The sequence below is a fragment of the Camelus bactrianus genome, chromosome 25 (assembly GCF_048773025.1).
Source record: "Camelus bactrianus isolate YW-2024 breed Bactrian camel chromosome 25, ASM4877302v1, whole genome shotgun sequence".
Classification (NCBI taxonomy): Eukaryota; Metazoa; Chordata; class Mammalia; order Artiodactyla; family Camelidae; genus Camelus; species Camelus bactrianus.
Window position 1 is genome coordinate 25,191,834 of NC_133563.1, and position 27,959 is coordinate 25,219,792.

The following is a 27,959-nucleotide window of genomic DNA, read 5'->3' on the forward strand; positions in this document are numbered from 1 at the left end:
TGTTCTCTCAGCCCAGCTTTTCAAGACAGTAACAGGAATAAATTTTTCCAAAGGTTAAGCTTCAAACCTAAATAGTTTGAACCTAAAGGTTTGAATCTAATAGGACGTCAGAAAGAGTTGGCCACAAATGAAGCAGCTGGCAGCTGCCACATCACTTCTTACATCAGTGTTACTCAAAAGGTAGCTTAGAACACAAGGCTATTGGCAACGTGCTGTCCTCCCAAAGCAGCAGGGTTGGTCCTACTTTTTCGGGATTTCCCTCAGTACCAGAGGAGGAGTGCACAGCCCTGCTCCTTCACATCGCCCATCTTGTGGTGAAGGATGAGGACCTGCCTCAGGCCTGGGGTAGACTTGGATGGTGGAGGAATGTCATGGCATCTGCCTTCCATGGTCGGTGGGTTCTTTTACAGAAAGGGGATGATTTCCTCCTAATTCTGGAGGGTGCCAGGACTCAGAGCCATGGATGGAGGCCACGGAAATGCTATAAAGCATATTACAATCAGATATAACCCTTAACCCAATGTGCTGAAGCATCTTGCTTCACTGTAATGAAAACCCAGAAACCCCGCTTCCACAAATGAATCCTACAGATATTTTCCAACACGTGAACAGAAGTAGGTACAAAAATGTTCGCTGCTGTCTCACTCTAATAGTAACACACACTGGACACTCCCTCAGTGCCCAAGAGACAACTGGCTACAGAAATGACATCATAGCTAAAAAAGGCAGCGGAGTAGGGATACGGACACTTAAGACAGACAACCATCAAGTTGTACATTTTAATTTACAATTTTTACCAATAAAAAGGATTAATTACAAAAAGGGGATTTCTCTATACAAAATAAGGAATTTTTTTGCATTCATAGAGAGAACTTGCTGTCACATCTCGCCTTGCCAAATCAAATCTCAAATAGCTTGCTTAGCTAAAATTATTCCCAAAAGGTAGGTAATCCAGACAAAATTAATAAAATTATCAGCTTCCTAAATGTGTTTAAGAATTTAATGAACATCTCGCCTGGAACTGAAGCATTCTACAGAACACTTGTAACCTTTAGAACGATGACTGCTCTCAGGCAGTTGAGTTGCTAAGGGGGCGTCTAAGAACGCCGAGCTCACTTACCATGAGAATCTTCTTACAGACATGCGCCTCCTCTCCAGCACGGTGCCTGCAACTGCGACGTAACAGGAAGAAGGGCTTCTAAAATTTTACAAGTGAATTTTATTGGGGCCACAGGTCAACAGCAGAACATGTGACAGTGAGCGTTCAGATTCTCCACACCTCCTATTTTATCATATAAATTAAATATGAACAAGCACACACACACACACACACACTTCAGATGTGAGGAGCTCTTTTCAAATCCCTACTTCCTAGTATCACACACAACCCTGCTTCGGCGTGGGGCAGAGTCACACTGTTAGCGCACAGTGCTTCCTGCACAGAACTCCTGGTCAAAATGTTCAAAGCCTTTTCTAGTTGACTAACGTGGTGGCCACTCAACGCTGCTCCTAGCAGTCTGCTGTCAGAATATAAACATAGAATCAGAAACCGTGGGAAGCATTGCAGCCTTCAAAAAACTATTTGGTGACAAGCCTAGCTCTGATGGAAGAAGTCCACCTATAAAAAAAGAGTTGCGCGTACTGAGGCTGGTCTGATGTACCTTGATGACTCAAAATAAAAAAGACCCTCAAACACAAGATGCTTCTAAAGCCATTGCAACCTCAAATTCACTTAAATGTGCTTATAATAGCTCCTAAAATTAAATCTACATACAGAGGAGCTGCACCTTCCCCACAACTAACTCAAGCACATAGACACTGCTGGGGGCACTCGGTTTGCAATAAAATGACAACTTAAATAGGGTTTAAGGTTCTCCCCTCCACTCCACGTAGTAAACATATATCCAGAATGAGCATGAAGTAGAATCAACGCCCAGGTGCCTCTCAAAGAGAGCCTCTCCCTGGGGCCAATGTGATTTGGAACTTACTAGCACAATACAAATCTACTACTCTGGGTACACACAGAGCCAGTATGCCTGACACGAGACACTAAGGGATCAGACCCACCATGGTTTAAGCCCAGCCCCTGTGTAAGATGCAGCTCCACTACATTTTTGATCACTAAGACAAAAACATGCCCAGCAACAATCCTCAGGCTTCATAATATCAATCTGGTCCTCACTGCCTCAGCAGTGCTTTTTTTTCCCTTCCTATCTAAACAGCTGAAGAGGTGGCAAATGGTGGCAAGTGCTATCAGGTCACAGCAACTCCAAAAGCTGAGAAGGCTCTTCCTCTGCGCTCCGCCTTCTCCCCTATGGTTACCGTTCTGCCGCTGGAAGATGGTGTGAGCGGGTTCTTCGTGGCCAAGCCTTGGCAAAAGTCAATAAATAAAAAGAGCTTGTCAAAGGCAGAATTGTTTTATGGGCAATCCCTCTGGCTGAGAATGTGGGGGTGGGGAAAAGTAGGAGGGAGGTGTGTGCACAAGAAAGAGGTCAGAGTCCCTTTGACAAGGGTTTGGTGACCCAACCCCAGATGCCCAGCTTGGTGCCAGCAGAGCGGCACCTGCCGAAGCCCATTACTCAGCTGGAAAAGGAAGAGAAGACACCAGAGAAGACGGTCAGTTCTGCAGTTTACACAGTTGATATTTGTTCTTCTTAGCAGTAAGGACTTGAATGAGAATCATGAAACTTGAGGAACACTTATATTTTTTTTTCTTCAGGTTTTAAAAAAATTGTTGTCTTGTACTGAAAGACTACATTCAGTGTGGGTCAGGTCCAACAGCGTTAGCTGAACTCGGTGATAGGGTCACCCAGCACTGGGAGGAAACTTCATCTGAGTGGAGAGGCTGGTGGGCAGGCCAGAGGCCACTCCTTCACTGGTCCCCAAGTCGAAAGCCCTGTCCCCAGTTGTGTCTCCCGCCTCCACCGTTCTGATCGGCGGCTCGCCTCATGCTAGCAGGGGGCACGCCGAACCCTGACACCCCTCCTCTCCTGCTGGGCAGCCAGCGGTACCTGGAGCAGAGACGGGAAGGAACAAAGGGAGAGAAGACCACAGAGTCACTTCCACGCAGTTATCCATCCCTTCTCCCTTTCCTGGTGCTAACCCGGCATGTCACCTCCCAATTATATTAGTCCGTGGCCATGGAAAGGCTGAGGATGATGTCTTATTTAACTCTGCCTTTTTTTTTCCTTTCTAATAATTTTGCACTGCAATTTATTTATTTTTAAGGGCGGTACTGGGGATTGAGCCCAGGACCGCGTGTGTGCTCAGCATGCGCTCCACCACTGAGCTCTACCCCCCCCCCCAATTCTGCCTTTCCAGCACTTAGCTCAGTGCTTGACCACAGAGGGGACTCACTTTTTATGTTTTTTTCCATTTATTAAGCTTTCAAGCTAACTTCACACTCTTTTTTTTTATTATAAAAGCAATTCATGCAGAACAGTTTGGAAAGAGAAATATTACACCCACAAGCCCAACAACAACAACAAAAAGCATCTATATAGCATTTTTGTTTATGTAAATATGGACTGAATTGGCTTAAAGGATGCAAAATAAATTCAGTTCCAAAGGACAAATACACAGCCAGAGTGTTTGAGCACCGCCCTCCGCGATGCAACTGGGTTCTTCAGTGCCCATCAAGGGACACTAGAAATGGTGACTTTATGTCTTGGAGTTTGGGCATGTTTTAAAGCTTATTCATAGTCTGCCCTCCAACTGCATTCGTTCCATCTCATAGACGGTGGGAAAGCTGAGGCCCCAAAAGGTGAGCTGACTTCTCATCTTACAAATGAATAAATTAAGAGTCACAGAACAGAGGAGAGGGTATATAGGTCAGTGGTACAGTGTGAGCCTAGCATGCACAAGGTCCTTCCTGGGTTCATTCCCTAGTACTTCCACTACAAATAAATTTTTAAAAAAACTAATTACCTCCCCTCCCCGAAAAAAACAAAAAAAATGATTAAAAAAAAAAGTCACAGAACAGCTAAGAATACCTAAACCCAGATCTCTAAGTTCTCAAGAGTTTCTCCAACTATTTCCCTTCCCTGACTATCAGTAAATTGAGAATGTATTTTAACCTATTCTATTTATCAGATCCTGATGTTTAAGATTTTGCTTGAATGCAGAGATCACAATCTGATACCCCTGTTTAAACCCCTCATACTAAGAGCAAACCACGACGGGTGACTGGCCTGCAGCAAAAAGCCTGCAGAGCTCAACTGTATCACAAAGGGTTTCCCTTACACCAGGCGCTGCATGTTTACAAATGCGTCTCGTCTGCACAACAGCCCGATGAGGGAGGCACGACCATTACCCCATTTTATAAACAGGAAAACTGAGGCAAAATTGAGTCAAGCTCTTCTAAAGAGACGGGCAGGATTCAAACCCAAGCAGCCGGGCTCTGGGGCCTGTACCCTGCACCACTTCCTGCACCTCATACTTCCGCAGGGACACAAAGAGCAAGACTCAGGTGACAGCAGTCAGTGACTGGAGTCCTCGTGTGTCTACGTCACCCCTGTGAGCTGCACACTCCCTCCCCAAAAAGACAATAAACACCTTTTAAACAGAAAAATCACTGAGCACAGAAGAGAAGAGGATTTGTCTACTCTTCTAAACAGAATGCAGAATAGTGATAGAGCTTACAATTCTGTAACTCACATCTTCCCTTTCAAACAAATACAGTTTTATCATTAAACCAACATGTATTTCCAAGCGCTGATTTCTCAACATTCATGACGTTCTGGCACAATAACATTCCTCCGAAGTATATAATAAATCAGAAGACTTAAAAAAGGCAACACCAGGGCTGTCACGCTTTGCTTCTGACTATGAGACAATATGGAAGCCATCTCCACGGCTTAAACAGATAGTGAAATTAAATGCAAGTAATTAGTATAAAAAGATACCCAATTATACATAATCAACAAAGATTTATGGTAATTTCAGAGCAGTTACTGTTTTTGCAAGGAGCTACACTTTGTCATCTGATCTTTATGCAAAATTTCACAGAAGGGCTTCTACCAACAGAGAAAGCTTAAGTGGAAGGCGGGCTCCTGTGCTGTGGACTTTGCACTAGAACCTCACGCACTTTGTTGCCCACAATTGAGCAATCTCTCCAAGCCATTAAAGTCAGAATATGGCCATTTAAGGTAAAATAACTGTTGGCTGCCCCCCGAAGCAACAAGTATTTTTTTTAATTGATGCATCTGCCATTCAACTTGATAAACCTAGATCAAAAATCCAAACCTGCTGTTACTGTATCCTCTGATAATTAGAAAGCAGATTGGTCATTTGTTTTTTTCTAGCCTGAAGGCAATTCAAGGCTCAGAAGAGAAACAAGTTTCTTTTTATGCTCTTAATGGGAAAAAAAAATGCTGTACTTCTGTTTGTACATTTCATAATAAAAGTCTTTCCAAAACCTTCCTCTAACCTATAAAAGTGGGGTGTAGGGGGAGAGGGGTGCCTACTCAGGTTGTACTTCCCTCACTGACCCCTTGGAAGAGTGATAAACTGCAAACCATTAAAATCGAGCAAGATGTGAAAATTGTTTTTTTGCTTTTTTTTTTTTTTTCCAAGCTTTGAAACACAAGCCATTATTGCATATGCTCCACTGGAGATTAGGCGTGATTGTCAGCCCGGCTGTGACACCCAGATGGTGATTTCACTGGTCCTCCTTCAACAGCCTTTTGCTTCTCTGACAGAATGGTCACACAGTTACATGCTTCAGTGTGTCAGCATCTCTTCAGGCTTGGCAAACCCCCCCCCCCCCACACACACACACACTGCAGGAGCAAGGCCAAGAGCATGTCTCTGCTGAGAGCCCAACACTGTGGTGCCGGCCTAGCCCCGCAGGCCAGTGAGTGAGACAGGGCCTCCTCCACATCACAGACCCGCAGACTGAAGCCTGGACGTTTTATCAGGTCACTTTCCCAATATCAAAACTGGTAAATGCAGAGAATGGGGTTCCAAGTCAAGTCAACCTCAAAATCAGCCTCAAAACCTAAGCTGTGCCCTTGGCCCCCTCACTGTAGTAAATCCACCAAGCACACCCTCCTGGGGCAGGACTGTACAAACCCCAGTCTCCCATGTTAACACTGAGAAGCCCTTTAACTATTCTAGCCTATGATACTGAATATAAAAAAGTTTAAATTGCTAACCAATGAGCCTGCCTACCCCCTTATCCCCTTCCTCTGCCAAAATCTTGGGAAAACTGCTAATTCTGTTACCCTGGCCCCAGCTGCACACACAGGGGCCACACACAGGTGCCCCGCCCACTGAATCCAGGCTCAGGGGCCCCCAACTATGAGGGCCGCAGGAGACCTGGCTTCCTGTGACTGCGACCAGGGCAAGCCACTTGTTGAGTCACATTTCTCCATCAGACAGAGAGGGAAATCCCACCCCTCCAGGAGTTTTCACCAGGATGCAGAGGGACACGGGCAGTAAAATGATTATCAAATGAGATGGGGAAGAAACACTTACAAAAACTGAGGTGTGGATAGAAAATTCCTTCCTCCCAAGTCCATCGGGTATCTGAACATGAGGAAGAAATAAAGATGTCCAACAAGATTTCCAATTAGCTCATTGATGACCCTGCAAAAACAGAGAGCCAAATGAGTCTAAAAACATTCAAGCAGCAAAGTGAGGCTCAGTGAGTTTTCACTACCAGCACAGGGAAGAAGCCGTGGTGGCAGCCTGTTTCTGGTCCCTGGGCGTCTGTGACAGCTCGACAATGAGCCCCTGTATCGTCTGAGTGGCAAATGCATTCTGAGTGAGAAGGGAAATCGGTCCGGCTGGACCAGCGGGTCTGTGCTCTTCAAGGTCAGCTGCTCCGCTGACATCTCTTTCAAGCCCCCGCCCATCCTCGAAATACTGTTTCTGCTACTTCCTGTCTCAAGAGTTAGGGGAAGTCGCCGAGCAAGCTTCTGAATGCTTTCAGTCATGAATACCATAAAACCTGGCAAACTGGAAAGCAAGCAAGACAGAAACACGGCAGCAAGGAAAGCAGGGACGCTACATGTCTGCCCCCGTTCCTGGAGCCCTGATCACTTCTCCTTCACCTCGTGTGCCCGACTATAAGACAGCCCCGCGATCACTTCGGAAAGCTGACCTTCACCTTGCAGTCCTAAAGGAAGCCCCGCCCTTCTTCAGTTTTCCCACGGCTGACATACAGGCCACCTGGAGGTTTTACAGACCCACTCTTACTGCGACCTAAACTTCTCTGTCTTTGCCTGCAGCCTGATTCCTGTTAGGACAATCCAACATCTCCAGTGACTCCCGCACACTGCCCTTCTGGGCGGTGGGCAGTTGCACCAAGCCCAGAAGCTGCTCTGCTCTAAGCAGAGTCTGTCTGCTCGAGTAACGTCCTTCTTCTACAGACGTGCAGGAGAAGTCAGGGCCACACAGAGCAAAGACGTCACAGGCATAGTAAGAACTAGGACTATTAAAATCTATTTAAAAACATTAAAAGTATTTTGCAGTGTAAGAAACAAGGAGTTCTGAGAACAGTTGCATCTTGAAAATCCTCCTTCTTGAACAGAGGCACTCAAGGTTTTCCAGAGTCTCGAGTCTAATTCCAGACTAGATATTTGATCCCATTTGGCCAAAACTTCTGTACTATCGAACCACTGACAAAACTACTTCCCAGTTGAGAATGTGTGCATTTCTGTGACTGGTGAGCAGTTTCCAAGGCATTCTAAAAAAGCCTTTAAGAATAAAATCGTAATTTTATGCACAGAGCAGTCGACTCAGACACAAATTAGGTTTCCTTGCTCAATCTGGATGGTGAATCCAGAAATCAGTATTCAAAAACACTTATATGGAAGCATACTATAACAGTAAACTAACAACAACATTCAGTGCTAATGTGCTTAAAGCCTTGCAATTTTAATCAATTACATCAAAATGAAATTAATTCAAAAGTATAAGGCTGCAAACATCAACACTGAGATTCTTCCACATTTTATAAAGATTAGACGAAGGAAGATGAAGAATAATAGATGTCTTCCAAGGATTAGTTTGCAATTAAATAAATCTAATATGACTTACGAGCCTCCGATGATATAGTTGAATCCAAGAATAACCCAAGGTAAATAACAGGCCTAGAAAAGAATATACACACACACGTGAAAAACTACGCCTAAAGAGGATACAGCTGCTGGGGGCTAGGATGGGTAAGGACATACTGACAAGGGCTTTTATAAACCCTTCGGAAAGTCACTGCAAAAATTCCTTAGATCAATCTAGCGTCATTCCTGTTGCACTTGAAACTTCCCACCTAAAATTGTACTTATCCCTATATTAGTAACTGGAGACAAGAGGACCTTGCCCATAGGTTTCAGATGCAATACATGCCCTGCTGAATTAATATTAACAGCTTTAGAAAGTCAATGAGCATCCTATGAACACTAATAAAAACAGTCCATAATAGATTTACTAAGACTCCAGCCAGCAAATTGCTACCAATAAACTACAAAATGCCCCTTTCTGTTAGGTTCTCCTTTTACATATCTCACAAAATTACTGTGAATTTTGGTCACATTACACATCGATATCTTGAACTAATACTCCCCAAATAAGACAGCTCTCCAGATGAATTCAACATTTGAGCCCCTGTGAAAAATTAATCAACAGGGACCTCAGTTAAGGAGCACTAGGAGACCAGAAGGGGGAGCTCGTACGCCCCATTCCAACCACAGAGCCCGACAGGAAGACAAACTTCTTTCCTTGCAAGGACTGAGCCAATGAAAAGCTTTGTTTACCATCGCCCTCCTAACTTCCTTTTCCTTTCTCTAGAAAAGCGCTCTCCTTCCCTGGGCATGTGGGGACCCGCATGTGGCTCGCCAGGGTTGCAGACCCCAAAATGTAATATTCCACAGATCCCAAATAAACCTGTCTTTGCTGGAGAAATATCTGGCAGCCTATTTAGTTCAGGTCAACCCCCCTTATCAGATTCAAGATACCATACTAAGAACTAAGGGAGTTGCAAAAACATCACAAACCAGTAAAGAAAGGGTTATACGTCAGAGACTTGAAGGCAGAACGTGGTAAGTACTATAAAGAGGAACACAAAGTATTGCAGAAGCTGGACTCATTCCAGGCAGGAGAGGCAGGAACTATGTTCAGTTCCAACTCAAATTAAGAACGAGTAGAATTTACGTAAGGAAGAAAATCAAAAGATGCTACAGGTGGGAAACTGTGAGAGAAGGCACAAAGGGAAGTGTATGGGGGCGAAAAACAACCTGCTGTTCGCTAAAGTGTAAAATACACAACAGGGAGAGATAAGAACAGATTTGAAAAGAGAGGGTTCTACATGAGTATCCTTCCCTCCCTCCCTCTACCACACACACATACATGAGATCACTCAGGGACACAGGCCTGAGGGGCCTGAGGTCCAGAGGGGGTGAGAAGTAATGGTCAGCAAAGGATTCTGGGTTGACTAAAGAAAGACAGGGTGACAGAGGACAGACAAGGGGCTGGCCTATGGTATACTGCTCTGCAGTGACCTCTTCTGGACATGTCAGAAAGTACATCTCTGGGCTGAAGGGAGGGACTCGTGCAAAGACAAATGAAAAGGAAATTTTGCCAACTAGGTTAAAGTACCTTAAATCGTGTTCCAAACCAAAATGATACAATCATGTCTCTGTTCAGCTGGGCCCAGACATAAAGTACTGACATGATCAAAGGGATCATCAGCAACTGCAAAAGAAGTCAACACGTAAAGATGAGGCTCAAGAGGCATTTGAAACAGAGGCTTAGCGTGAATTTACTTTTTTTTTTAACCTCTCTCCTCCAAATAAATTCTCACATAGTTACTCAAAAAGCAGAAAAAAATTCAACTCATCAGAATTAAAAATTGGTCCTTTTACTTAATTAATTCTGCCATGCACACTTTAAAATCCTCTAATAAAAGACAACACAGTATTTTGAGTGGATTCAGAAATACCAGGGTATTCTCCATTACTTAAAAAAAAGCAGGCAATAAAACTCAATGTATACTCTCGATTTTAAAAAATACATATCTACATACCTGCATAGAAAATACTGGATAACCATCATTCTCAACATTCAAACATAATAAAGAAGCCAGAAATGAGCAAGAAAAGTAATGATTCACATAACTCACGTAAGATCGTCAAAATGCCGTACGAACTAGCCACGTAGTTACTGCAATTTTAACATCTGTCAAAGGCCATTAATAGTCAATATGAAACATATAATAGGGCAAATGGTTTCAAGGGACACTTACCTGCATATCCATCGCTAAGCCAGTTATCTTGGTTTGTAAAGTTAAAGATCAGATACGAATAAAGCATTCTGCCCCTAGTAAAAGTTTGTTTCATTCCAGTTTTTTGAAGGAAAACATTTTTCTACAGTTCAGGTTGCTTAAAACATCCCAGAACACAAGGGTGTCTAATATTCTTCATTATGAAGATGCCAGGAGACTACTTGATGACAAGGAAACGGTAGGAATTAACTGCTTTATTAACCATCCGGTCGCCCGTGCCCTCGGTACCTTGCCACTGCATCTGAGCATTTCTCTTTCAATGGCAAGATGGAGGAGGTGCCTGTGCCCTCTGAAACAAATAATGCTTCTCCTCACATTCAGGGGTCCACAGTATGGGTGAAGTCCAAAACAATTTATTTTCTTTCCTAAAGGAGGGGAAAGGGCATTCGAACTGTCACATTTTTCTGGCTCTCGGCCAAGTTTGAATGGAAGCTAAGTCCCAAACAATTTTGAGCTCACCCACTGTGCACAGGGCGTGAGCCACCAAGCCCCTTCTGCTGCTCTGCAGAGGTCCACAGCCGGAAGCCTGCTGGCAACTGCGGTCGATGCACAGCAAGCAGAGAGACATGCTCTGCCCTTCCCCCTGAGCCGGGTACTTCCAGAGGGACTGAATTACGGTTTAGGACCTTGAGACAAAGACAGCAATAAAGTCAGAAAAGGCTGCTGGCTTTAAATTAATTTTCTGATAAGGACCGAGGCTTTCAAAAGCTGTCTCATGGCACGGAATCTCTCTGTGCTGTGCTTAACAAGCTGTCACATACGAGAACACAGAGAACTGGGAACAAGATGAGGAACAGTAATAAAATTCAACCAAATGTGGAAAAATCCCACAAAGGCAATGGGAAGAGAATGCGTTACGCAGGGGCCCTGTGATTTATTACCACTTTTGAAAAGAAGTTTTAACAATTCTTAATTATTAACTACAGTAAACAAAGATGCAAACACTATCATATGAAAATGTTACAGATTACTGTCTATTTCCCCAAATCTGAGGAAAAAAAAAACAACTGGTTATTTCTGACCCAAAATAACAGACTGAAGGATACCACGATGCAGATCCAGTTAAAGAGGAGCATGAATAAATAGTCTGCCGGCCTCCCATCGAAAGCTCCTGGAAACAAAAATAAGCCAAATGTCACAGTTCAGAATTTCAGAACAAAGGAACTGCTGTGTTGAGAAATACTTCAAAAAATTAGAGAGAAAGCAAAAATAAGAATATCTTAAAACCACTCCTCTGAGGTAAGAGAAAAGGGAAAAATATCTAAAACCATGTCCGCAATAAAGCCCTGAACTAAAGTCACCTGAGTCTCATGGCTAATCTGAATTCCAGTATGTAAAATGCTTGACCACCACGAGCTCAGAGACCCCAAAGGGAGGACAGTCAGGTCCACAGCTACTGAGACCCCAACCCCTGGAGCCCCTCACAGCCCACTGGCCTCTCCTTCACGGCGCTCACCACGAGAGGAGCTGGTGGCTCATCTGGGATTACCTGGGCATCCCTACTCCCTGCACTGGACCATGAACCCTGTCAGGGGACCAGTCACGTGTGTTTTGTCTACCTTTGTGTCTGCTCCACATGGCTCTGCTGGGAGATGCTTACTATTGTTATTATTGGAGACACGCACACACGCGAGTGCACGCACACACACACACAACCATTTGTCTGCCGCTGGACTTATAGAGAAGATTCCATCTCCATCTTCCTGAAGCTCACATTCTCACAAAGGAAAACAGTGATGGAGGGAACAGCCAAATCTTTCCATAGCCTTGACTCTGACTCCTACTACACCTGTGAGGGACAATGGAAAGACCTACACCCCCTTTTGACAGATGAGGAAACAAAGCTATAGGACCAAAGTCACATGGCTGCTTACAAGCAGAGGGAAGTCTCATTACTAGTTCAGTGTTCTTGTCGCTACACCATATGCTGGACTCCGTCTTATTCGAGGGCAGATAATTAATTATCAGCCCAGCTCTTCCTTCTAAGGATGACCCCAAGCCTCCAGCAGGAAGACTAGAAGAGGGGCAGAGAAAAGATACAAATGATGTATGGTCCCCCTGTCTCAGTTACTTTCCCTCCCCTCCAAACCCCATCACAAACACAGGGCGTATAGTTCATTTTTTAAAAATAATCCTAGTAAGTATCAGAAAGGCAGAAAAGAAAATCTATCTAAAAGAAAACAGGTTTCCAGCAAAAGTCTCTCCTCCTTTCCTTATTCCTCCTCCCCTCTCTCTGCCCCAAGACCCTCAAAGGCACACTTTAGCCACAGTACTAAGGATACTGAATGGAAGGGGATCACTATGATGTATCGGAGCTGAGATTCTAACAAAATATCTGAATTTCAATAATACTTGTGCTTCTTATGATGTGGCTTTGGCTTTGTGATTTCTAAGGACTCTTTAGATTGAGTCCTTAAAATACTGTAATTATGTAAACTACAGTACTATATTATTTGGCAAGCTTGCAACCGGGAATTTACAAATTAACTGGTCTCAAATTGCAGTCTTCCAGTTCACATCAGAATCCTTATAAATAAGCCAACACTGCTACAGACTTAAAATAGCCAAGTGGGAAAATATGCAGGTGGTGAGTATTTGGTTGAAATGTTATCCTGAGGCTCTATGGTGGAGAGCAGACTGGGGCGTCAGTAAACTGGGCTCCAGTCCTAGCTGGGTTTCTCAAATGGCTTTGTGACCTCTGGGGCATGTCGCCACCCCTCCAGACCACTGTTGTCTGTGAAATAAGAGGGTTACATGGAAAGATCTCAAAAGTCCCTCTCTACATGAATGTTCATAGTAGCACTATTCATTCAGCAAAAAAAAGAAAACAGGTCAAACGTCCAACTGATGATCAACAAAATGTGGTAAATCCATACAATGGAATCTTATTTGGCAATAAAAAGGAACGAAGTTGTACTACATACACACCACATGGAAGAACTTTGAAAACAATATGCTAAGTGAAAGAAGCCACACACAAAAGACCACATAGTGTATGATTCCATGTATAAGAAATGTCCAGAATAGGTAAATCTAATCTAAAGAGGCAGAACACAGACGGGGGTGGCAGGAGGTTGGGATTGAACAGAACTGGGGAATGGCTACAGTGATGAAATGTTCCAAATTGATTATAGTCATGATTGCACAACTCTGTGAATATCCATTGAACTGTAAACTTTAAATGGGTGGAACTGTACAGAATATAAATTACATATCAATAAAGCTGTTTTAAAAATGTCTCTCAGCTCCAGCATTTCAAAATATTCTGTGACTATAAAATAGTAAATAGGGGGCAACTCCTAAGAATTAAAGAAAATGAGAGACAGAACAATCCCACAGATTCACCTTCATTGTTACTCAGGTAGAATAATGTTACCCATTAGCTGTAGTGCCTGACTAGGTCGTAGAGATGGGTAAATGGGTTCAAGGAACTTCAGTAACAAGGAGAAGACAATTTTACAAGTAAAAAGTAGTCATGAAATTATTGTGCTTTAGGCAGTAATATGATTTTTTTTGTCCTTATATTTCAGAGGTAAATAATGAAGTATTTATGGATGATGAAATGTATCCTATCTGTCATGTGGCTTCAAATAATCAGGAGTAGGGGAGACAGCCATAGACACAGATCAAATAAGACTGGCTATAGGGGGAGGGTAGAGCTCAAGTGGAAGAGCACATGCTTAGTATGTACGAGGTCCTGGGTTCAATCCCCGGTACCTCCTCTAAAAATAAATAAATAGATAAATAAACAAAACAAAGTAACTTCCCTCCCCCCCAAAAAAGACTGGCTATCAAATAGATAACCGTTAAAGGTGAATGATGATTAAAAGGAGTGCAGACTGTCACATGCTACAACACCAATGAACCTTGAAAACATTATGCTAAGTAAAAGAGGCCAGTCACAAAAGGACATATAAAATGTCCCATACACACAGAAAGTAGACGAGTGGTTGCCAGGGACTGGGAGGAGGGGGAGGCGGGTTGGAGGCTGTTGCTTTGGGTTTTTGTGGATGATGAAAATGTCTGGAATTAAAGACAGCGGTGATGGTTGTATAACACTGTGAATATACTGAAGACCACTGAATTATACAACTTACACTGAATTAACAAGGGTTAAAATGATAAATTTTATGTTAGGTGAGTTTTATCTCAATTAAAAAGGAAAAGGAAAAAAGAGGTTCATTAATATTTCTCTCTACTTTTGTATTTGTTTGAAAATTTCCCATAATAAAATGTTTACCTGGTCATGATCTCCCACACGTAATCTAGAGTTTGCTACTAATACATATAAAAAAAGTTTCTCCAACAACTTAACCCTCAATTCAATCACATCAGAGGAGGAGAATGTTAAGCAAGTCAGCAAAGGAGAATGAAAATCATATACTCTGGTAGATTTGAAGATCCAGCCCCTGACACGGAGGTCAGAGTCCTGGCTATCAGTTTCACCTCAGCCAAGTCACTCGACTTCCTTGAATCTCCTGTTCTTCCTCTAGAAAACAAAGGGCATGGGCTAGGTCCCTTCCAGAAGTAATAGTCTATCAACCAACACTCTGTATTAACACAGTGATCTCTGTTTTTTGAGAAGTATCTTAATAGCAAATGCCAATTTAAGGAAAAATGGTATTCGGCACCAAATGCCCACCCTTCTATAGCCCTGTAGTTGTGAGATGATTCACAATTCTCAAACGTATGAGCACTGACTTAAGATTTAAGGGTAGTTCAGAATTTTCTATCCTGAGCTACGAGCCATCAAGTTTACAGTCCCTGGAGTCAGCCAACCTTTTCAAAATCATTCAGGCTTAACCAAATTATATTCACACTTTGATATAGCAGTATATCGATTTCTAGCTTCTCAGTATAAGTAATTCAGAAGAGCATATAAGGTACTATAGGAAATAAGTAGCAATTCAATAAGAAAGTTTTAAGGGAAGAATTTTATAGCTTATCCATGACATCATATAGGTATTCATAGCTGATACACTGCCGTATTCTTAAATCCCAGCTATAAAGTTGAGTGTTTCCATTACAGAGACTAAATCTAGGCTTCTAATTGCATAAAGGAGTGGTTCTCAACCCTAATTTAGGAGCTATATACACTTCAGACTAATTGTGCTTTAAAAAACAGTGACTGTTGTGTGTCTGAAATAGAGAGAGGGAAAACTGAGAGGCACACAGCCCAGCCACACAGGATATGGGCAAGAGTCTCACCAATAAAATGGTGACCCTGCTCCTTAACCTCACAATGATATTATGAGGATTAAAAGCCAGGTAAGTGCCTAGCAGAGTTCTGGCACAGTTTTTAATTCCTGAGCATTTACATCCTTATGCCATTTATTTATATACACTAACTGCCCTCTAAATTCCTCCAGTAAGTAAATATACAGATTAGTAGATACACAGAAACAATACTTAAAACAACGTACCTGTTTCGAGTCGTGTAGAGTACTGATATAAGAAATATAAATTGACCAAATAAAGAAATCCAGTTCCTGGACCCACAGGGAAATAAAAGGTGGCAGTGATTGGCCTCCAGATCTGTCCAGATCAAAATAAACACAGCTGTTAGTTTCTTTAAGCTGGGTTTTTCTTTTTTCTTTTAACTAAATGAAATTAACCCTTGCAAAACATTCTTCTCAGTGATAAGAGCTACCAAAGGGACACCACCAATATAATTCAAAAAAACAATGGAAGATAAGTTCCTATCGGTTACAATCACATCAGTCTGCAAGGCAAAGAAATAAGATGGCATCATAAAATAAGCAATAAATATTTCAAAACAAGTGGAAAAAAAATCAATACTAAAGTATATGGTTAATCTTTACTGGGATCAGGTTTACAGTTACACTTATCAAAAATGAATTATAGTACAACTGAACCACTTTGCTGTACACCGGAAACACTGTAAATCAACTATACTTCAATAAAAACAAGAAAATGAATTACAAAGTCAATTTCCAACAGTAGAGTAATCTATGTAGGAAAAGAATACAGTGGGATGACAAACCTTGTCAAAAACTGTCATATTCAAAAGGCAGAAGTAAAATAGGAACTTTTTATTCAACTCAAACCAATTTAGGCAATGTGGATCCACAACTTAAAAGTAAGTAATATTCCCTTCCCTGCCCAAAAATTACAGAAAGGTCTACAATGAGAAGGAGGCCTCCGTCCTGACCCTTAGTCTCCCAGCTCCCTTTCTAGCAAGAATGGATCCACTTCCTGTATTTTCTGAGAAATAATAGTATGTGTTACTATCAAGTCTTCCCTTTTCATCCTGCCTTACATTGCACTGTTCTATACCTTGTTTCATTCCTCTGACAACATTTCTCATCGGCTTCGTAATATTCCTTTCACGTGGATGTCCAAAGTTCATTTAAATGGTTACAAAAGATGAATGAATATTCTTGAGTATCCTCTTTATGTACTTACACATAGGATAAATTCCTGTGACTCAATGTGTTAGATCAAATATTTGCATTTAATTTTGGCAAATATTACCCAATGCCTACAAAAATGTTTAACTAACTTACACTTCCTCCTAAAATGGAGATGAATGCCTGTCTTCTTTCCACACCCTCACAATTTAGTATATTTCACATTCACCAATCATGTTTTTAAAATTTTAGCATTTTCCTTCATTTTTCCGCTAGGCTTGCATTTCTTTACAGAATATGGAAACTGCCCTTTCTCATTGCTGCAATTATTTTCTGCTCTGTTATTAGACTTATGCTTTTGTGGTATTTTGGCCATACTCTGGCATATAGAAATTTAATTTTATATAGGCAAATATATCCATCACGTATCACATTGACAAGTACTTCTCCACTCCAAGAATATCAAAGTGCTCACAGTTGTACCATAACAGGCTCAGGGTTCATCTGAAGAGTGAGAAAGAGATTCAACTTATTTTTCTAGATGGCCACTAGTTTTCCCAATCCTATTTACAAAGTGACTCCTCTTTTCTCCATTGATCTGAAAAGCTATGTTTATTATATACTTATTCCCTTTTATATTAAAGTCTACTTTTAGACTATTCTGTTTGAAACTGAATTCTGATACCAATACCAAGCTATTCTAATCTGTAGTTTTACAATGTGTTTTCTTATCTGGTAAAGTCAAATAATCCCCTTCCTGTTTTTCTTCCACATTCGTCACAATTTTCTTGGCTAGTCTCAGTATCGTATTTCTAAATGAATTAGAACCAACATCTTCATCGTTTCAATGTGATAATGACATAATTTCCAGCTAGACAGGTCTTTCATAGCTTTTATATATAGTTCTCTATAGAGCTTTTGCTTTCTATCTCTTTTTTTACACCCAACCACCAAAGCTGAATTATCTAGTCGTTTATAATATTTAAAAACTGAGCCTCTTGCACTTTTCAAGTATATAACTCTATCTGTAAATAAAATAGTGTAACTTAGTCTTGTCTAATTCACTGGCTAACAGCACCAGCAGCATGTTAAGTAACAGTGGTTGAAGGAGACGGGCTCCCCAGACTTCTGGAAATGCCAATGTAACGCTAGCTTGTGGCTTGAGAGCTGTGTGTCTTACTGCACGAGGATGAAAGATGTGGTCCCTACCTCAAGGAGTTCTCAATAATGGGGAGTCTGTTCAAAGAAGCAAGCGTGGGCACAAGGAAGGGGATGTTTGGTCTTGGGAAAATGAGTACAAAGTCCCCCAAAACTCTAAAGCACAATAAATGAATGGGTATTGCTAACAACTTGGGTGTGGCTGGAACTGAGGGCCTGGATTGTGGGGTTTGGCCAGACACAGCTGGCAAGTCACATTCTCCAAGTACAGGACTGGAACCCTCAGAGCTTAAGTCCCTGTGGAGGAAAATGCACTTTACATACCCAAAAAGTTACTTTCCAACAACCCTGTATTAAACCAGTAAGACAAAATAGGTTAAAATTCATTTTCGTTTATTCACAATTTTATCACAGAAATAGTATAAGTATGATTAGATCATTGGAAATAATTTGAGAAAACATAGATTTTAAGTCGGAGCTCATAAGTTATCACTCCTGAGCTTCAGTTTCCGTCTGAAAAAGAGGAGTGATAGATAGTACCTGCTCTATTCCAATTGATGTTTAAAAGAATTAAATAGGGTGCTATTATGCTCACTGACATGCCCTAACTCAGGAGGTAGATTTTATAGATGAGGAAACAGGTTGAGAAAGGTTAAGTAATAGCCAGTAAGTGGTAGAGCTAGAGTTCTGTCCCAGACAGCCTGACTCCAGGGTTTATAATATCAAGCCCCTATTTTTACAATGCCTCTCACAGGTGATGTCATCATTATGAAGTATAAAATTAGTACAAGTTTTCAGTACTACTGTATTCGGTATAATCCTAAAATTAACTGAGAGTACGCCCACAAATTCACTCTCCCTGCTTATGAAAGGTACTGGGGGTAAAGACCAGAAGCATGCAAGCCCTTCTTGGCTCTTAAGAAGCTTAGGGCCTTTGAAAAGTCTGGATCTTTCAGCCTGTGTCTTCATTCACGCAGTAACTCTTTGTCCTTTGACCCCCCTTTTCCTTCGCTTGCAGACTGTGTAAAAGGTTGGAGTTAAGAATGTAGATATTAAAAAGGTGCTTTGTTAAAAAAAAAAAACTGTATGGGTGTACCATTATTACACTCTCTTAGGAGTCATATGCTGACCTGATTTTTATAAATTCACATTTTAAACTACTCCTATATTCCTCTAAGTTACTCCAGGCCTGATTTTGGAAAAGAAACCTCGGCTTTTTTCTGACTACATTTTTCACTAACACTGATGACACGAAACTATTTTTAGCCACTGTGTGCACCTGTGATTTGGAAATCAGTGTCTGTCAAAATACCTCACTTTTTTTCCCAGTTCATTAAGCTTACCCTTGAATTACACTTGCTTTCACTGATCTAAGGGACTTCATATTATTTTCGTATTACTTTAAAACTATAATGTGAAAACACCAGAAGATAGCTCATCTCTTCAGAAGAATTCAGGGTAAGATATTTCTGAAATCCCCATTGAAGGTACCCAACTGAATTTCCTCCTCTCTAGCTGATACAGGAAGTCACAATAAGGAAATGGCTTTATTTGCAGGCTGGGAGTGATGAAGAAACATTTTTGACCCTAGAAAGCCTGTACTGATCCCTAACAGGCATTCAGGGGCAGGGCAGAGAGCCTAGGACTTGCAGGCAAAGCATCTCATTCTAACCCCACGGCATACTAAGGCTGGAACCATAATCACCCCAGCTTTTTCACGAGGAAAGCTAAGCCCTCATTAGTTTAAGTAACCCGCCTGGAGTTCCTCACTTAACAAGGGCAAGAAGCCCATGAGCTCCCTGGCACGGAAGCCTTCAAACAAGCATCAGACAGGGTTCGTGAGCTGCTAGTCCAACAACTTCTGTTGAGTGTTTAGTTCAACCACACCTGCACTAGAATCTCCCAAACAATGTGCTATTGAAATCATTGCAAATGGCACCCAGAGCCTAGAGCAGGGTTTTTCTGACTATCAAAAACAAAGATTTTTCTGAAACCATAAGCATTGGTTGATATGGAGTTAAAGGAAGTCTGCATGGGTCATCAAGCTGGTGAGAAGGAAGGGCACCATGTGCCAAATGCTGGTGTGAGCAAACTCTGGCTGTTCTCCTGGGGGTTGGGGAGGGGACACACTAGAGAGTCCTCAGTCTCATTTGAGGACTTTAAACGAGCTATTAGGAGCCATCAGTTCCACACCTAGGTATACACACAACAGAAATGCACACCTATGTTCACCAAGACACGTTTCAGAACGTTCACAGCAGCACTATTCATAGCAGTCAAAGCCAGAACTACCCACAAGGCTCGTTGCCAGTAGAACAGGTAAGTGGTGGTCTGCTCACACAAGGGAACAACATATACGATGAGCCGTCTCTAACCACATGCAACAATGTGGGTGACTCTCAAACGTACTGTTGAAAAGAGGCTCGACACAAAAGAATATATACCGTTTAACTTCAACTACAGAAAGTTAAAAAAATTGGCAAAAATCTATGGTATTAAAAGTCAAGATAGCAGATACCTTTGCAGGGGACAGTGACCAGAAGGGAGCAGTAGGAAGGTTTTGAGGGTGCTGGCAATGTTCTGTGTCTTGATCTGGGTGCTTGTTACATACTGGCATTCAGCTTTGGAAAATTCAACAAGCTATAAATATATAATATATATACTTTCCTGCTTGTATACTGTAACTCAACAGAAAGTTAAAAATAAAGCTCTGAGCTCATGGGCAACCTTATCTACAGACCACGGCAGAACTATCTAGTGTGGACAGGACTGCATGGGAAGGATTCTAAAGCTGTACACACCAAAACTTGGCAAAGTTCTAAATCCAAACCCTGAAGCTACTTCTATGCTCAGCCCACAGACCAAGTTCATCCCCCTGACTGTTATGTGTCTACATGTCTCTCCTCCCCAACACACTCAAATCAATCTGCTACGGTTGCTGTCACCAGGCTAAATGTGATACCACGAGCTGAGGCTTGGCAAATACAAGCCCTGGGCCCAATCACAGTCCTGGTCAGTGCCAATTCTTATTATTCTTGGAAACAAATCAGAGAAATTGAGAGTTCTTATCTCCCCATTTCAAATCCGGATGCCTTTAACAGGACAAAAAGTAGGATAAAGCCATTACCTTTCAACTTCAATTACAAATTAAAATTAGAATATTACCATCCAAGGAGAGAAGACAGCAATGGCAGGAATTATTATCAGCTAATAAATAAAAATCGGCACTATTTTTAATAGATTATTTACTGGGCACTTTACAAACATTTTTCTATGTGTTTTATAAGGTAGAGGTGTGAAGTAGATAACATTCTTTCTCCATTTGAAGATATTTGTTTTTGTATTTCTGAAATTAGGATGTGTCTCAACGTATTCATTTAACATAATATATAACTTTCTTCCTCTTCCAAAAAACTGTATTAAATTGATGGAGCACCTTATAATCAATGGAGTTGGAATAAAGTTAACTCTTAGAACAGAGTTAATATGTTATTATATTACCAGTATTTTTAGGTGAAGAAACTGAGGCTCAGAAAGGAAAAATAGCTTGTCTGGGGGCTGAGCCAGGCCTGGAGACCATGACTCAACTACTTGAAATCCCATGGTCTTCCTACTGGAACAGAAAAGGAAAATTCGCTATGGCTGGTTTGAAAGCAATCAAAAATGTTTTGTTCAACATTTTATTAAAAGAGAAACAGACTCACAGACATAGAAAACAAACTTACGGCTACCGGGGGGAAAGGGGGTGGGGAGGGATAAAATGGGAGTTTGAGATTTGCAGATACTAATTACTATATATAAAATAGATTAACAACAAGGTTCTATTGTATAGTCAGTATCTTGTAATAACCTATAACGAAAAAGTATATGAAAAGGAATATATATATAAATATATATATAAAACTGAATCACTATGCTATATACCAGAAACTAACACAAGATTGTAAATCTCTATACTTTCATTCTTTAAAAACAAATTTTAAGTAAAAAAAAGTTTTGTTAAACACTAAACTATGTGTTTTGGTAGATATTATGCAAAAAGAGTTAAACAAGAGAGCTCAGAACAGTCTTGAACTCACCAAAACAGAAACTGAAACGGCAGTTGTCTATCAACTGAGGTAACATTTAATCTCCATATGATTGTGGGAGCTGAATGAGTTAACAGACAGAAAAGCCAACACAGGTGCAGAGGGTGCTGTTATTTTGCCCAGTGAAATGTACCCAGGCAAGCAGCTGTGGAAGACAAAAGCAGCTTCTCCCCAGTGTCAGAATAACAAGTCCAAGAAACAATGCAAGGAAGATGGGAAAATTATAGAAGGTGTGACATGAATGATGACCTTTCTAATCAGTTCATCACTTTTACCATTATACACCTGGAGTCTATTAGAAAGACTATTTTATTAAGCTAACTACAGAAGTGAGCAAGATTTGCAAGGAGGGCCAAAGAGCCAGTTTTGACCATCATTTACAACCATTGCTCCTTATGCATGCGCAATACCTAACATGCCACCAGGCACAAAGTGCACAACATTCACTCCCTCAACAAGTATGTCACCAAAGCAAACAGAAAAGTACACAATTCTGGCTGCATACCCAGATCATATTCTAATATCCAACTGCCTACTTAACTTCTCCACTTAGATGCCTAAAAAGCATCTCGAGACTTAACATGGCCAAAATACAACTCTTGATGGATACCCTCCCCCATCCCCAAACCTAAGCCTCCCTAAACATTCCCAGTCTCAGAAAAAGCCTCCACCAGCCACTCAGTTTTGCTCCTGTGAAAAGAGTGACATCTTTGAGTCCTGCATCTTTCACCCATTCACCCTTCATACCCATTCAGCTGCAACCCTGTCTACTCCGATCCCCAAATCTATCCACTTCTTTCTTCACAGCCACCCTGGTCCAAAGCACCAACTCTCTGATTGCATCACCAAGCCTTCCCTTTCCTCCATTCACATACAAGTCCATTCCAGAGTAGTGAAGGCAATCTTTCAGTCCTCTGTTCAAAAGGTTCTGAAGCCTTTCTAAGGCCTTCAAAATAAAGTTCAAACCACAAAGCCCTATACGATCTAGCCCCAGCCTACCATTCCATCTTCACTTTACTGCCTCACCCCGGCTCGTTCTCTGTCCTCATCTACCAATCCTCGTCCCTACAGCTGACTCTGTCCTAACCATGTAGTCCACCTTCTGTTCCTGATTCCTGCCTGTAAGCCTTTCACTTACTATTCTTTTGTCCTGGAAGACTGTCCCCACAGCCCGATCCTCCCATAGCTGGCTCCTCATCATTCAGATTTCAGTCCAAATATCTTCTCTGAGGCCTTTCTGGAACATTCTGGCAAAGTCACTCTCCATCACATGCCTCGCTCTTGTTTTCCTCGTGGGAGCTGGGATTTTTTCTGTCCTTATTCACTACTGTACCCTGAATGCTCACCACTGGCAAGTACCAAATTACTTCCATGTACTCAATCAATAAATAAGCACCTGCTGTGTGCCAGGCACTGCTCTAGGTAACAGAAACAGCAGTACACAAGACGAGGGTCTCTCATGGAGTCTTATTCTCTAAAGGGAAACTGACTAACAAACATCAAGGGGTGATATGTAGCAAGAAAAGTTAAGGGTAAGGGAGACAGAGTGAAGAAGGGGAACTACTTTATGTAGGGAAGTCAGATAAGGTCTTGCCAGCAGGGTGGCATTTGGGCCGACTTGAAGGAGATAAGGAGGTAAACCATGGTTATCTTCCTCAAGCAGAGAAACAACATGTGCAAAGGCCCTGAGGAGGGATGAAGTTAGATGCTAAAGAAACAGCAAGGATGCCAATGTGCAGCCTAATATACTGGAGAGTGGAGAACAGTAATTGAGAGGAGGTCAGAGAGGCAGTAGAGGGCCTTGCAGACCACTGAAAGGACTTGGGCTTTATTCACCGAGTTGAGAAGACATTAAAAGGTTCTGGACAGAGGACTGACAACAACATGATTTATGTTTTAAAAGAATCACTCTAGCTGTCTAGAGAAAAGATTGAAAGGAACAAGGCCAGTAAGATCATGGCTTGCAATGGAGAATGAAAAGAAACTGTATTCTAGATATATATCTAAATAAAGCAGAATCTGGTAACAGCCTGTAGAATGTGAGAAGTCAAAGATGACTCCATGACTCTTAGCTTGAGCTCCTGTAATAATGGAGTTGCTATTTACTTCTAGGGAAAAGGGTATTGTTTTGGACACATTAAGTCTGAGATGTCTATTAGTCATCTAAGTGGTAATTTCAAGTAGACAGTTGGATGTACAAGTCTGGAAGTGAAACAGGTCTGGACTGAAAATTTGTGTATTTGTATTTGTGAATCTTCAGTTTATACAAAGTGTTTAAAGCCATGAAGCTACAGCTGGGGAGAATATGAAGAAGAGGTCCTAGGGCACATCACAATATTTAAAGGTCAGGAATATGAGGAACCAGCAAAGGAGGCGAAGATATAGTCAGTAAAGAGAGGGAAGACAAGAATGTTAACCACAGTTCAAATAATGTGTTGAAATTAGTGTCAGATCTTAGTATCTGACCTGCCACTAATTAATGATTTGAATCACAGAATCCAGTGAATAAAGATAACTTCCAGGAAATAAATGTTCTCTTGCAAGGAACGTTACTCTGAACTGCTTTCTTCATGTTTAAAAAAATAACAAGGCCTTCCATTTCTGGAGCAATTTACTCTCTACTCACTTCATAAATTCAGATACTAGATCATGGCCTGGGGGCCACACAAATAAACTCACTCATTGCACCCTTGATTTCAAATCACTCCTGCTGGGAAGAAACCTTATTAACATAAACAGAACTCAGCTGGATGTTGAGCAAGTCGACGTCCACATGTCATCCACGTGGGTGGCAGAGGGAGGTCAGAGGGCAACTGCTCCAGACGGCCACAGGTTGCTAAATCACTGGCGTCCAACAGACTGACAACTGTTAGACTTACTTTCCCACTGCCGCCTTCTCTGAGTAAAGAGGGCGGGGAGCACAATCTTAATAGAGGGGCGAAATCACTCCCTTCCCACCGGGCCAAACCCTAGTGTCCCCCTCCACGTCTCCTGCTACCGAAGCCGGTGCCCATCCCCGAGACCACCAGGACCCCGCCCCGAACCGCTGGAGCCGCCGCACTACAAATCCCACCAAGCACCGCGCGTCCGTAACCTGCGGGTCAGCGTTCCGCCGCTGCGGGGCTACCTGGGGCCTGTAGTCCCCATTCCCCCGTCGGCGACTAGTACCTGGAAGCGATAGAGGAAGGCTTCGGGCCAGAGGAAGAAATAGGCCGGGCTGATAAGGCTGAGTTTGCCGACCAAGGGCACCGCGACGGTGGCGGCGAACCAATAGCGCGTGATGGCCGGGATGCTCCTGAACCAGTCCCCGATGTCCGACATCTTCCTCTCTTCGGTCGCCGGGATCTGCACAGCCTCTCGACGCCCCGTCCCGGCTCCCTCTCGGCGAGGGGAAGGTGTCGGGTTGGAAGCCGCCCCAGTCGGGGTGCAAAAGGCGGAGACCGACGGACGTGGCGCCACCGAATTCGGACGAGCGAGGGAGCGTTCGAAGGCGAAACTTCCCCTTCCGGCGGCGGCAGACGACGTTCACCAGAAGTCCCGCCGCTTAAAGGGTGAGCACCGTTTTTACCACTGGGCGGAAGCTGGTTGGTTCGGGGGCGGGGTGGTGGGGGGCGGGGCCTGGCGGGGCGAAGACACGACTGGTGGGCAACAGTGGTTGCCAGGAGCAACGATGAATACTCCAGCCAATGGCGAGGCTAAACGCCCTATACCTAGGTCCAGCCGGATTTATAATCCAGGTGGGTGCGCTAGGAGGGGATTTAAAGAGAAGGGAGAGAAATAAAGTAGGTGGTATTTACTCTTTTGTTCGTTTACGGCATAGATGTTTATTGAGGGCTTATCAAGTGCAAATCGGGTGACACCGCCGGTGCTGAGGCTGTAAAAACTGTTGTGGTACCTTTTCTCCTGGAGTTTATATACTAACAAAGATGGACAGGTAATGAACAAGTAATTGAATAAGATAATTTCAGAGAGTGATAAGAAAAGTAATGAAGAAATTAAGATGATGGGGGTAGAGTTTCGTGGGAGTGCGGAAGAGTTGGGAGAGATGGCTACGCTAAATGAGAATGGTCAGGGAGAACTCAGAGGAGGTGAACTTTGAGCTGAGCTTCCCATCATACACACACACACCACTCCACCCAGGGCAAAGATCTAGGGAGTTTTCCATGCAGAGAAAACGGCCACTCCGTGCACAAAAGAATAGTGCCTTCCATTCCAGTAAACAATGAATTGCCAGCCATCAGCCACGGTAGCCACCTGGATGGTGTGCCCTGAGAATTCAGGATGAAAAAAAAAAAAAACAAAAAAGCTGGATATTAGCCCTAGGTAGTTAAGATGCACATCTAAGGAATAATTTCAACGAGCCACATTCTTGCATCTTCCCATGCAAAGAAAAGCAGTAGAATCACTAAGGAGATGTCTGGCATTTGTGATTAGCAGTAATCTTTTGACATACGACTACATGGAGGTTTTTGTTTGTTTGTTTGTTTGTTTGTTGTTCCAGTAAACACTCCTATATGTCCTGGCTCCTCCCTTACCTCTTCAGAACAATTCATCAGAGCTGAGAGGCTGTCTCCACGGCTATAGTCCTCAGTAAGTTCCCCAAATAAAACATAGCTGGAAAGTTTTAGGTTGTGCATTTTCCCTCAGTCAACAACTCCAACTGGCTTGGAATTTTGGAGGAACTGGAAGCAGAAATGATCTTGACTATTAATCTAATTTATCAGGTCAGACTTAAATTACAAGTAGATGAAAATCCATTTTGTTTTTAAAAGAATCTATTAAAGCACCTCTCAGCAGGGCCTTCCCTGAACCCCTTAATCCAAGTATCACCCCGCCCCATTGTTCTCATCCCTTTACCTGCTTAAATTTTTCTTTACCTTTCATCACCTAACATGTTGTCATTTGTCTATTGCCTTGGCTATTGTCTCTCTCCCCAAATGGAATGTAAGCTCCACACAAAGGCAATGTTGTCTCGCTATCTGCTCCCTGCTGCACCCCTGCACCCAGGACACCCCTGGCCAACAGTAGGAGCTCCATTGACATTTGCTGAACTAATGTCAGGATTCCACTGCAGAGAGAGGGCAAATGGAACCTCAGCATAATGAGGAATGGGACAGAATTGCTGACCTGGAGAAGAGGGCAAAGTAAGATATCAAGAGCTTCTGAGAGCTGGAAGGCTTGGAGGAAAAGTCATTTGAGGGATTTTACTGGAAGTCGGATGTGTGACCTCTTTTAGTCACAGAATGTTACTGCCGACATTGCAGATGTGATGTGCAAACATGCATATGCTTGCCTGGCAAGACACTGGAGCCAAAAAGGGTACATCTGTCACCTCTGTTTGAAGCCACTCCAAGTAGTCCAAATATGCATTTGGAGGCGCTGAGAGAATTTTATGTCTTGTTCGCGCTGTCAGAGGCAGTAGGGGAAAATGTGTTGGGAATAGAGAGCACATACTAAACAGCCAAATTCGTGCTGTTAGGTTACACGCAGGGTTTCTCTAGCTCGGAACCGCTGACATTATGGGTTAGACAGTTATTTGTCAGCAAGGGGCTCCCCTGTGCAAAGGATGGTTAGCTGGAAATGACAGCCTCACCAGTTATGACAACCAAAACTGTCTGCTGACACAGCCAAATGTCCTCTGGGGTTCTGGGGGCAAACTCATCCCTGGTTGACAGCCACTGAGTTATCCGTGGTGCTAGTCCACTACCCCTCCTCCATTTGCCACTCCCCATACATCTCCAAGACACACACACACACACATACTCTCTCTCTCACACACACACAAACATACACAGTAGGATAACCCTCTTAACCCCCCTCAAAGGAAGAATCTTTTTTAATACTGTATTTTTTTTAACAGAGGTACTGGAGATTAAACCCAGAACCTCGTGCATGCTAAGCATGCATTCTACTGCTGAGCTATACACCACCCCCAAGGGAAGATTTATTCCTTTGTGTACTCCCTCCGAATGGGCCCTGGGATTTCCTGATGTCATCAGTGATCAACCATTACATTAGTAGCCTCTAACAAAGCACATCTTTCCGGATTGCTGCAAGAGT

General features: G+C 42.5%; 1 protein-coding gene and 1 long non-coding RNA gene across 3 annotated transcripts; one reads left to right on the forward strand and one right to left on the reverse strand.

Moving 5' to 3' along the window:
* Positions 1 to 765: 765 nt before the first annotated feature.
* Positions 766 to 25,455, reverse strand: DERL1 (derlin 1). 2 transcript variants are annotated; one of them, XM_010972604.3, is made up of 8 exons: positions 25,068 to 25,455; positions 15,706 to 15,817; positions 11,329 to 11,393; positions 10,244 to 10,270; positions 9,598 to 9,693; positions 8,044 to 8,096; positions 6,478 to 6,588; positions 766 to 3,011 (listed from the first exon to the last, which is right to left on the reverse strand). In XM_010972604.3, exons 1-8 carry the CDS (start codon positions 25,218 to 25,220, stop codon positions 2,873 to 2,875), a joined length of 756 nt encoding a protein of 251 aa, XP_010970906.1. In that variant the 5' UTR covers positions 25,221 to 25,455; the 3' UTR covers positions 766 to 2,872. The 2 variants fall into 2 exon arrangements, with proteins under 2 accessions (XP_010970906.1, XP_045364374.1); XM_045508418.2 differs by lacking the exons at positions 15,706 to 15,817; positions 25,068 to 25,455 and adding an exon at positions 12,157 to 12,319.
* LOC141575027 (uncharacterized) lies at positions 25,311 to 26,523 on the forward strand. The gene is made up of 2 exons (XR_012502246.1): positions 25,311 to 25,450; positions 26,401 to 26,523. It is a non-coding gene; the product is annotated as an uncharacterized LOC141575027 (long non-coding RNA).
* The last annotated feature ends 1,436 nt before the right edge of the window (positions 26,524 to 27,959 follow it).